The 12,447-nt window shown below is 40.9% G+C and overlaps 1 protein-coding gene and 1 pseudogene across 2 annotated transcripts in view; one reads left to right on the forward strand and one right to left on the reverse strand.

Annotated features, from left to right (window-relative positions):
• The window catches only part of LOC116549279 (pantetheinase), a 38,339-nt gene that overhangs the window by 13,681 nt on the left and 12,211 nt on the right, over positions 1-12,447 (forward strand). For both annotated transcript variants that reach the window (XM_032274753.1, XM_032274752.1), the window contains exons 4-6: positions 8,389-8,581; positions 9,267-9,558; positions 11,239-11,600. In XM_032274753.1, the coding sequence (XP_032130644.1) occupies positions 8,389-8,581; positions 9,267-9,558; positions 11,239-11,600 (847 nt within the window). The remainder of the gene's footprint in view (positions 1-8,388; positions 8,582-9,266; positions 9,559-11,238; positions 11,601-12,447) is intronic.
• Positions 3,518-4,222, reverse strand: LOC116549280 (annotated as a pseudogene).

The following is a 12,447-nucleotide window of genomic DNA, read 5'->3' on the forward strand; positions in this document are numbered from 1 at the left end:
ACCCAAGGCTCGTGGTGAGCACTGCCTGGCTATCACTGATGTTTATTCAAGAGCCAAGGGCTCTTTCGTTGGCAGGTGATGAACCTTGCCAGGACTGGCTTCTTCCATTCAAGGCAGGAAGTTCCCTTGTAGTTCCGTGTATGTCTAGAAATGTCATCAGGGAGCTAGGGCCTGGGTTGAGAGGCTTCAGTACTCTGCTTGGTGCTTTATTTAACTGTGGTTTAACTGTTATCCAAGTTGCAAGACAAAGTCCTCTTTATGCTCCTCTCTCCCTTTTTAAGGCAGAGGGACAGAGTCTCAAAGCTGTGAGCTGTGCTGCCTGGAGTTGGAGGAAGGGTGATGCAAGCACTCCTTTGACCACTCAGCTGGTGTCTCACTAGGTTATGTGCACTCCAAGTCTACTGGTTCTGGGCTCAGTACAGCACTAAGATTTGCCTAGGAATTGCAGTCCTTATGGCCTAGATCAGTAGTCCTCAACATTTTTGGCGCCAGGGACTGGTTTTGTGGAAGACAATTTTTCAATGGACAGGATGGAGGATAGTTTCTGGATAAAACTGTTCCACCTCAGATCATCAGGTTAAAGTTTGATAAGGAGCATGCAACGTAGATCCCTCAGATGCACAGTTCACAATAGGCTTGCACTCTTATGAGAATCTAATGCTGCAACTGATCTGACAGGAAGTGGAGTTCAGGCAGTAATGCCACTCACCTCCTGCTGTGCAGCCGGTTTCTAATAGGCCACGGACTGGTACTGCTGTGCAGCACAATTCCTAACAGGCCACAGTATGTGTCTTAGGGTTTGGGAAACCCTGGCCTAGACTACCTTTCAAGTTCATATAGGACCCCAGAGAACTTTACCCCGCACTGGTGATGCTTGGTGGAACTCAGGTTCTGACTGCTGGGAAGGACAATTCTACTCTGGCTAGAGCTGTTCTAAATGCGCTCTCTGCAGGCACTAGCTGAATTCTGTGCCATGTTGCTTTCTGCTGTTACCTGGCAGCACTGACTTTCAATGCAAAGTCCTGCAATCACTGCACTTTCCCTCCCCTAAAGGCACAAATTTTCTCTCCACAGCATGTGCTAACCTGGAGAATGGGGGAGAGCGGTGTTGGCAGTTGAAGACTTTCTTTCCTAACCTCTTCAGTGCCTTTTTCCTTTATATGATTTTAAAACCAGGTACTGTGATTGCTTTCCTGATTTTTGGTTCTTATGAAGGTGCTTTCTTGTGTGGATGGCTGCTCAGTTTGGGGCTCTTGCAGGAGGACAGTTGCTGGAGGGTTCTATTTGGCCATCTTGCACTGCTTTCTCCTCATCTTTTATTTCTTTCTCTTACCTGATTGCTCCGGCTAGGATTTCCAGTACGACGTTGACTAGAAGTGGTGAAGGCAGGGTTCCTTGTCTTGTTACAGTTCTTAGAACACTTTCAGCTTTTCCCCATTCCATAGGATGTTAGCTGTGGGTGCTGACACATATGCTATATATAGCCTTTATTATGTTAAGGTATGTTCCTTCTGTATAATAAAGTGCACATCTCTGGATTATCTATTACTTGCATGATAGGTGCCAAGAAACTATGCTGCCAACAATATTAACCCTTATTATGCCTAAAGAGTTCATTAGTCAAATGTTGGTTTTGATGTAGACGTCGTCATTTAAAATTTAACATTTAAATTACATAGATTATCATTTTTAATATCACCTAAATACAATATATTGATCCAATATAGAACGTTAGATCAATGTTAGAAATGAAGATTCACAGTTGTCATTGGTGTTTCATATTTTTACTTTTAGCTTTGATTTGAATGCTTCGCAGATGAATTTAAATCTACACATAGCTCCCCCATAGCGTAATATTAATTAGGCAGTTTCCTAAATTTCAGAGCATTGCCTTAATCTAGTTGTGATGTTTTGGGGCTTCATAGCTTAAATCTATTATACTATTATGGAATCTATAGATCAGGGTTATGGAGAAAGGCTTCAGAGAAGAGTTTTTTGTTGCTACTATAACCTTATTTAAAGAAACAACAAAAAAGCCAAATTAATTTGGAGTCTGCTTAAATATTACTGTTAAACTTGAAGTGTTTATATCTAAAATTCATAATCATCTAAATGTCAACATTTAGTTTTGAGTAGAAAAAGATAAATCATTACTGTGAGTTAAGAATGTAAATGATGTTGTGTGAGGGAGCTCATAGCATGTCCATTGCATCCTTCCCATCTCCACATCGCCAGGGTGCCCACCACATGGTTGAAGATACCTGTCCAGCCTCCGGTGTTCTGCTTGGGGTCTTGACTTCTTCCCATCCCACTCAAGCTCAGCCTCAGACTGGGACAGGTTTTGGGAAGCAGTGGGAATGGCCAAGATGGGTGTCAGTGGGTGGATCAGCAGTTCCTGTCCCAGGAGTAGCCACAGGTCAGGGGTAGTGGTGGCTGTGCATGTGGCCAGCCTGCTGCCATTGTTCCACCCTTGTCAGGGCCCCCTGCCTCACCTTACGGGATCTGAGGGGCAGAGAAAGTATTGGGGCAGACGATGCCCTTGCAAATTTTTTAAAAATAAAATTTAGATGGCAAGTATATATCATAAATGCAGTAACTAAGCATATAACTACTTTCCAGTTGTCTAACTGCTGTAGCAATGATGTGTAACTACAGTGTTAAAACACCCTAACAGTTTTCAGAAACTCAAAGTGGAGACCATCTCCCATATCTTACTTTTTCCTTAGGTACAATATCTAAATTCATATTGATTTTGCTTATGTATGAATAGTTTCAAATTTGTTCATATATGGTTTAAACTTTTTGTCCCTGTTGCCTTACTCAGGCTTGTGTAACTTAAAATGAGCCTGAGTGTGGGTCTACATACAACAAGATGTGCAATAAAAACACAGTTTCAGTGCTACTTATAAAATTTATGCTATTAAGAAAGATGCAGTTTTCGCCGGGCGCGGTGGCTCAAGCCTGTAATCCCAGCACTTTGGGAGGCCGAGGCGGGTGGATCACGAGGTCAAGAGATCGAGACCATCCTGGTCAACATGGTGAAACCCCGTCTCTACTAAAAATACAAAACATTAGCTGGGCATGGTGGTGCGTGCCTATAATCCCAGCTACTCAGGAGGCTGAGGCAGGAGAATTGCCTGAACCCAGGAGGCGGAGGTTGCGGTGAGCCAAGATCGCGCCATTGCACTCCAGCCTGGGTAACGAGAGCGAAACTCCGTCTCAAAAAAAAAAAAAAAAGAAAGATGCAGTTTTCAAAGCTGAAAAGATCATGAAATGGCTAATTTACATATCCGAGGCTGGATAATTCCTTATTGTTGAGGTGTTACGGTTTCTGTGTAGTTATGTAGTAAATGCCTTCAAATAGTAACTGGCTAGATCAGTGAAGTAATTTTCCCCTATGCGATTCCAACTCCATTTTGTTTATCTTGAAGATAATTAATATTTTAATTGTAAAAGAAAATTATAGCATTGGGAAATTTTCTCTCTATGTAGAATACCAATGAACCAAATTTACCAATTAGGGAGCCATTTCAGGAATTGTTGGACAGTGAATTTTTCTGTGGTAACTATGCTTCAGTTGCAATGCAGTATGCCCAGAAACAATCCATTTCTATTTCTGAATGTTTGATTTGGAACACTTGTTTAATGAGTATTCAGTTAAACACTTGGATACAAGCAAAGAGCTTGTATCCATCTCTACCATTTAACCTGGAATGTTTCTGAAGACATTCTTCCCATTTTATTAACTCTATACACTTCTGGTTTTGGATCTCCAATGCGACTATAGACAATATCAACACAGAAGGCTTTGCTTTAGACTCTAAAGTTTAGAGCATTTGATCTGACATGCCTTAAATTGGGCTTCCAGTCAAAATTGAGGTAATTTCTCCTTTCAAACAGCAAGTTCTTATGAATGAGTGGATAGTGGAGTTGCAGAAATTGAAAGGCAGCAGTAGCTTTCACTTTATATTACACCTTCTCCAATACAATCTTTTCTATTCTCATTAAGTCTGAAACCGTGAACCTATATTCACTTATTTGGAACACATCAGTTGCCAATGGGACATTCCTTTTCTCTCCTCTGGATTTTTATAACCAAATAGAACAAGCTCAGTCTAACACATCCAAGCTGCTTGGGGTGCACCTTCATTTAACACAAGAATCTGTCCAGTAAATTCAGTTAGAGAAAATGTCTTTATGTCAAAGCCAAAGAACTGAGTTAGACTAACATCTTGTACTTCAAAGGCCTGTCGTCTTGCAGTCATTCTGAGGCTATTGTCTATCGTGTGCAAACTCAATTAGTCTCAAGCCACAGATCTTTAACTGTCATCTAGACTTCTTTCCAACAGGACATTCAGCTGGTGTAAGTTTCTGAGAGTGAGTTGTCAGTACCTCTATCATCTTGATAGTGACTAGGGCTCAGTGGTAACCACCCTTCTTGGGCCTGCCCTCACCTCACTCCATGAAATGCAATCTCAGAGGCCTAGGAAACAAGGGAAAGAGAGAGGCCCAGGGAGGGGAGGCTTCCTGGGTGGAGGTCTCTGAAGAGCTGCCAAAATCATATTGCCCTTGTCAGGGTCAGCTTGGAGCCAAAGGGCTGAAAAGGCATTTTGATATTTGATTGCATATTATTTCATACTATTATTTCAGAGTTTTGTGTGCACATATTGTTTCTCCAGTAAGTCTAATGCTTTATAAGCATAGCAACCACATCTGAAATTTCTGTCTCTCACATTGTGTGCTTGGACAGCTCTGCCTGGAATATACTCCCCCCAGATGCCCACGTGTCTAATATAGCGATTTGTGTTGTATCAAAACCTAACAAGTATTTGTTGAATACTTAACATGTGCTGATTTTAGGTTAGTAAATGTCTTCTTCGATAATTGGTGATTTTTGTTATACCTAGAGATTGAACACTTTGAAAGCAGCCTTGGAAAAAAAATTTCAATTACTCTGTTTCACCTCGTCCGTCTGTATCCAGAACAAAACTCTGCATGCGTTAAGGATTCAGCAAATATCATGGATGAAGAAACAGGCAGATTTCAGGCACACATAAGCAAACTGAATTTTTAAACCCGAAATCAGGACATGGTGGTCTAATTTTGGAGCATTTTGTGTGTATACCAAACAGTCTGAGAAATGTAGCTTGAATTGAGATATATTAGAGTACATGAAGACTAAATAGAGACAGTAGGAAAATATGCTTCTCATCAGAACTGTTTCAGGAAACCAAAACCACAAGCTACCTATTCCACCACTTCAGGTGATCCACAAAGACAGGGTAAAAGTGTTTCAAGTGGTTCAATGTGCTGTAATTTATATCTATGCATTGCACATATTAATTGAAGCAAAGGGGGGTTAAACCATTGAATGGTTGTTCTTTCTTATAAACACATTGAAATAATAATAATTTTCTATATGTGTTATTATATCCTTTTCTGATCTTTTCAAGGATATGTTTTATAAGTGATTGCTATGGTTTTCCTTATATTAATTACACAAATTTATAGATTCAATAGCCGAGATTTGATGGCACCAAATTTTTATTCACACAGATTATCACAGCCTTCTTAGCTATTCTTCAATAACCTGGTGTAAACCATTTATCATTTCGGAGTTGTGCAATAGACGATAAATATGCCAATATGTTAAATATGATTTTCAAAATTGCATTTTAATTGTTTTACTTGGACAATTATTGGTAACTTTGAAAAATAATAAAGAAATCAGGCATTAACAAATGCTCCGGGATTTCCAAAGTTTCATAATAGCTGGTACTACCCTAGCATATCCTTGTTACCTCTTATTTGAACTATGGCAACAGCTTCCTAGTGAGTCCCCTGCATTTAGTCTCTCATTGTTCTAGTACATTCTATATTCAGTGTTCTATTTATCTTTATGAAGAAAATTTTGACCAGGTTGCTTCTGTCTTCAAAGGCTTTAATGGTATCTATTTGTTACTAAATTTGCAAAGCTCTATATCCTCCCTCCTTCCCTCCCTCCCTCTCTCTTTCCCTTCCTCCCTTTCTCTCTCCCTTCCTTCCTCCCTTCCCTTCCTTTCTTCCTTCCTGCCTTCCTGCCTTCCTGCCTTCCTTCTCTCCCTCCCTCCCTCCCTCCTTCCTTCCTTCCTTCTCTTCCTCCCTCCCTCCCCTTTCCTTCCTTCTCTCCCTCTCTCCCTGCCTCCCTCCCTCCCTCCTTCTTCCTTCCCCTTCCTTCCTTCCTTTCTCCCTCCCTCCATTTATTTATTTATTTATTTATTTATTTCTCTCTCTTTCTTTCTTTCTTTTTTCTTTCTCTCATTTTCTCTTTCTTTCTTTGAATCCTTCTGTAGAATCTTCATTTCAGTTTTGTAATTTTCAGCTCCAGACTTTTTTTAGGTTTCTATCTTTGTATTGATATTTCTACTTTGTTTCATTTTCTGATTTTCTCCACATCTTTCATTATTTTCTTAAGCATCTGTAAAAATCATTGTTTTAAAGTCTATGTTTAGTAGGTCTGTCATGTGGTCTTTTTCAGGGACGATTTTAGTTACTTTGTTTTTCCTTTCCTTTAAGTGAGTCATACTTTCCCGTTTCTTTGTATAATTTGTGATTTTTTTGGTAGATAACTAGACATTTGAATCATCACGTGGTTACTCTGGGGATCCGATTCTCTGGGTTTGCTATGATTGTTTTGTTGTTGTTGTTGTAGGATGTTTGTGTTGAGGATCAGCTTGAGATGTAAATTTAAGGTCTTCTTAGGCCTTTTATGAGCATGTGCCTTTCCCTGGTCATGTATGGTGACTTTCTAAATTTCCCTATATATTTGATTGCTTTTATATGTCTTTTTTTTTTTTTTGAGACGGAGTTTCGCTCTTGTTGCCCAGGCTGGAGTGCAATGGCGCGATCTCGGCTCACTGCAACCTCCGCCTCCCGGGTTCAGGCAATTCTCCTGCCTCAGCCTCCTGAGTAGCTGGGAATACAGGCACGAGCCACCATGCCCAGCTGATTTTTTTTTGTATTTTTAGTAGAGACGGGGTTTCACTATGTTGACCAGGATGGTCTCGATCTCTTGACCTCGTGATCCACCCACCTCGGCCTCCCAAAGTGCTGGGATTACAGGCGTGAGCCACCGCACCCGGCCAGCTTTTATATGTCTTATTCCTTAAATGTCTCACTACTCAAAAGGAGAAAAAGAAAAATATGAAGAAAAATAATAAGGCACTGATTCTTTAAATCTCCTGGAAGCCACTTCAGTGAGAGAGTTGGCTTACAAAAATAGGGTGGGTGTGTGTGTGTGTGTGTGTGTGTGTGTGTGTATGTGTGTGTGTGTGTGTATACATGACAATAGTTGCTTGCCTTTGTGTTTATACCTCCATGATCAGAAGCAGCAATCAGTGATCAGAACATAGATCTTGCATATTTGAAAGACAAGGTCTTACTGCTCCCATAAGCTGCCTGCAAGCTGCTTTAGGAACACAGACATGACAGCCTGTTATGGGGACAGGGGATGAGGAATTGGTAACCACTATTGAGCTAAGAGCCAAAATGGACTGAAACTAACTGTGAGTTATCTTCCAAGCCTTCCCCTGGAAGTTGCAAGCACTAGAGCTCCTAAATAGTAATATCAGACAGATTCCATCAGTGCAATTGTTATCTAAGTGGCAGAAAAACTCCCTACTATGCTATTTTCTCAGGATCCCCCTACCTCTGAGTTTTTGTTAACTGATTCAAAAATAATTTTTTTTTTGAGATGGAGTCTTGCTCTGTTGCCCAGGTTAAAATGCAGTAGAACTCACTGTAGCCTAAAACTCCCAAATTCAAGCAATCTTCCCACCTCAGTCTCCCAAGTATATGAGACTACAGGTACACACCACCATGCCTGGCTATTTTTTTCATTTTTGTAGAGACAGGGTCTTGCTTTGTTGCCCAGGCTGGTCTCAAACTCCTGAGCTCAAGTAATCCTTCCTCCTTGCACTCCCAAATTGCTGGAATTACAGGCATGAGCAACCACGCCCACCCCCAAATATTTTTAATGACTCTTTCCTGTTAGACATAAGTTTAGTAAACAGGATATGTAGGTCATTGACCCATGATATCCATAGGATGCTGCAGACACTATAAGATGAACACATAAGTGAAAATATAACTATAGATTATGATAAATGTTATGAAGAAAAAATACACGGTCTGGAATCTTATCCTAGAGTAGGTTCCTACAGCCAATTCTACTCAAGCATGGGCTTTCTCTGAACTCCTTTCTTGTCTTAATCCTTCTTTTCTAATTATTGTTATTTAGAATTTATTTTTACATATATCAAATAAAAGGTGTAGGCAACTATCATTCAAGATTTTGTTAAAAGCTAAGATTGATTTACAAGATTTTTTCCTCCAATGAACATATACCAGATTTGGCCACACCCCAGTTCAAGAAAGACTCAGTTGCCTGGCCAAGGACAACTCTATCTACGTTGTAGCAAATATTGGGGACAAGAAGCCATGCAATGCCAGTGACCCTCAGTGTCCCCATGATGGCCGTTACCAGTACAACACTGATGTGGCATTTGATTCTCAGGGAAAACTGGTGGCGCGCTACCATAAGGTAAAATTAACTTGCAAATAATCTGATTAGTGAATGCCTAATGAGATAAAGCAGGCAAGGAGAAAAGTATGTTATTGATACTGATAAGCATACTTTGGAAATCGAGTAGAGGTAAAGCATAGAAAGTAATGATAAAATGTGGAAAGCTCCTTTAAAGAGGCTCAAGGGGCTACGTGTACATATAAGAACACAAGAGTGTGTTTTTAGGTGTGTGTGGGCGTCCGAAAGTGCTACCTGCATTATGCTGGATGATGTTGCTTATTGGACTTTGTCCTTTTAAAGACATACCCTGGCAATGGGTCAAGGCTAGAATGAAAAACTTCTTACCACATAGACTCTGTCTTGAGGAGAATGAAGCAAACAAAATTCCTTGCCAAGGAAATCAGTTAAGTGTACTTGACAAACAGAAGTAATCTATTTTACTCCCATGTCTTAAAAGATTCAAGAGGGTCTTTATAGTTAAAGATACCCATGTATATATTTGTAGTGTGGAGACTGAACCAAAGGCTTGAGTTAGCTGGAATGGACTCTGATTCTATAAAGCAAACTCCTTTCCCATGAAAACAGTGGTTATGGATGACACTGGCACTGTCTAAGATGTGAGCTTGCACTTTTTCTGACACTGTAATGTCCAGATCAGTTTCCTAAAAGAACTTTTTTTCTCCTTATCTTCTGTTTATTGCAGCAAAATCTTTTCATGGGTGAAGAACAATTTGATGCACCCAAGGAGCCTGAGGTTGTGACTTTCAATACCACTTTTGGAAGTTTTGGCATTTTCACATGCTTTGACGTACTCTTCCATGATCCTGCTGTTACCTTGGTGAAAGATTTCCACGTAGACACCATACTCTTCCCAACAGCTTGGATGAATGTTCTGCCACATTTGTCAGCTGTTGAATTCCACTCAGCTTGGGCTATGGGCATGAGGGTCAATTTCCTTGCATCCAACATACATTACCCTTCAAAGAAAATGACAGGTAATGTGTGATCTTAAAGATATACAGGCTGATGTAATCAGAAAAGAAAAGAAAAAAACCTGTCTTTCTAGCTAACACATACTCCTTAATACAATGTTTTCAAACTCTTAATTTTTGAACATCTAGCTACTAATATGCTATAGAATCAATCTCAGTCTAAATTGTTTTATAGGTTTATTTGGTTTTATTTAACTTGATGTATATATTTTTTTTCAAAATATGTGACTTCTTACATACAACTGTCTCTTCTTGGCTTCTTATTGTCATATTTTATTTTTTTAATTTAAAAAATGTTTGGAGGAAAATTTGTATTATTTGAATTATTTGTATGTACAGACAACTTAACAGTGTACATTTAACCCAGTTTAGTGGCAAGTTCTTTAGCCTCTGCCTTTTCGAGCTTGGCGATGTGAACCACAGACTTGGGACCCAGGACATTGCCTCCCCAGTGGCGGCAGATCTCATTGTATCTGTCATTGTAATTGGTCCTGATAGCTTCCACCAGCTTAGCCAAAGTGCCTTTGTCTTCTGAGTTAACCTGTGTGAAGGCGACAGTGGTGCAGGGCTTCCTGTGGACTAGACATCCCAGCCATGCCTTCCCCTTGATAATGCAATAAGGGACCCCCATTTTATGACACAGGGCAGGCAAGAAGACAACCAGCTCGATGGGATCCATGTCATGTGCAGTCACCACCAGCTGAGCTTTCTTTCTTTTTTTTTTTTTTTTTTTTTTTTTTTTGAGACGGAGTTTCGCTCTTGTTGCCCAGGCTGGAGTGCAATGGCGCGATCCTGGCTCACCGCAACCTCTGCCTCCTGGGTTCAGGCGTTTCTCCTGTCTCAGCCTCCTGAGTAGCTGGGATTACAGGCACGCGCCACCATGCCCAGCTGATTTTTTGTATTTTTAGTAGAGACGGGGTTTCACTATGTTGACCAGGATGGTCTCGATCTCTTGACCTCGTGATCCTCCCGCCTTGGCCTCCCAAAGTGCTGGGATTACAGGCATGAGCCACCGCGCCCGGCCCAGCTGAGCTTTCTTGTTCTCCACCAATGTGGTGAGAGTGTTAACTGCTGCTTGAAGGACAGGTGGTCTCTTAGTGAGGACATCCCCTTTGCCGGCAGCTTTCTTCTCAGCTCAGGCCAACAGCCTCTGCTTCTTCTCTTGCTTTGTCTCTGGTCTGTACTTGCAGGCCAGCTTAAGCAGCTAAGTAGCTGTTGGCAGTCCAGGGCCTGGATGAACTGGTTAATCGCAGGAGGCACTTTCAGTCCCTTATGGAGAATGGCTCTCTACTGCTGCAACCTGATATAATGGGGCCATTTCACAAAGCGGGTGAGGTCTCTTTGGGGCTGCATGTCTTGTCCAATGACAAAATTCTTAGACCTTTTCTCAAACAGGGAATTCACCACTTTCTTGGTCTCCTGCTTCTTCACAACAGCAGGGGCCGGAGGCGCCTTCTTCCCCTTTGCCTTCTTTCAGCATCTTGGGCGGTGGGAGGAGAGAGCTGATGTCATACTTTAATTGATTTCCTCTCATTTCTCTCTTTATCAGCATGTTTTACTGAAATTAATAAAACATATAACTTAGAGGGAGTAAAATGTAAATATGAGCTTAAATTAATAACAATTATGAAATCCCTTTTTACTTTCTTATTTCAAATGATATTTTCAACTTATTACTTCCAGGAAGTGGCATCTATGCACCCAATTCTCCAAGAGCATTTCATTATGATATGACGACACAAGAGGGAAAACTCCTCCTCTCGCAACTGGATTCCCACCCATCCCATTCTGTGGCGGTGAATTGGACGTCTTATGCCAGCAGTATAGAAGCGCTCTCAAAAGGAAACCAGGAATTTAAGGGCACTGTCTTTTTCGACGAATTCACCTTCGTGGAGCTCACAGGAGTCACAGGAAATTACACAGTTTGTCAGAAAGATCTCTGCTGCCATCTAAGCTACAAGATGTCTGAGAAGAGATCAGATGAAGTGTATGCCCTAGGGGCATTTGATGGACTGCACACGGTGGAAGGGCGCTATTATCTACAGGTAATATTTTGATGCCAGAAGAATTACTGGATAAAAGAAAGACACTCAGTTAAATGAACATTTCAGATAAGTAATTAATGATTTTTTAGTATAAGCATATCCCACTTTTGGGGATTTATGTATGCTAAAAATTTTGCTGTTTACTTGAAATTCAACTTTAGCTGGGAAACCTGTAAATATAGGCTAAATTTATTTGCTAACTTTTTGTTTTTTTGAGATGGTGTCTCACTCTGTAGCCCAAGCTGGAGTGCAGTAGTGCTTCAGCTCACTGCAAGCTCCACCACCCCATCAAGCGATTCTCATGCCTTAGCCTCCCAAGTAGCTGGGACTACAGGCAAGCACCACCATGCCTGGCTAATTTGTGTGTGTGTGTGTGTGTGTGTGTGTGTGTGTGTGTTTTAGTAGAGATGGGGTTTCGCCATGTTGCCCAGAGTGGTTTCAAACTCCCTGAGCTCAGGCAATCCGCCCACCTCGGCCTCCCAAAGTGTTGGGATTAGAGGCGTGAGCCACCGCACCCAGCCTATTTGCTAAATCTTGAAATCTTAGATGTCAGTTCAATTTTAAGATGGTTAGGAAAAGGCAGAACATTTACTTGCATTAGCTGTATTAAAAATACTCAAATTATAGATAATTATATCAGGAGTTCATTGAAAACCTATTTTATTTCCTGCCTGAACAAATTAAGCCATTTTCCCTATATGTTCACAAATGCCTATCTTGCTTTATAAAGAGTTTGACACTAAGTATATCCTGGAGGTGAATGGAGTTGACCACTAAGATTGTTCAATGGAATGGCTTATTGCTGCAAAGATCCAATCTCTCACTGCTCTCAAGCGGCCTCCAGGGT

Source organism: Sapajus apella, unplaced genomic scaffold, assembly GCF_009761245.1.
Source record: "Sapajus apella isolate SASKATOON/1434 unplaced genomic scaffold, GSC_monkey_1.0 scaffold6, whole genome shotgun sequence".
Taxonomy (NCBI): Eukaryota; Metazoa; Chordata; class Mammalia; order Primates; family Cebidae; genus Sapajus; species Sapajus apella.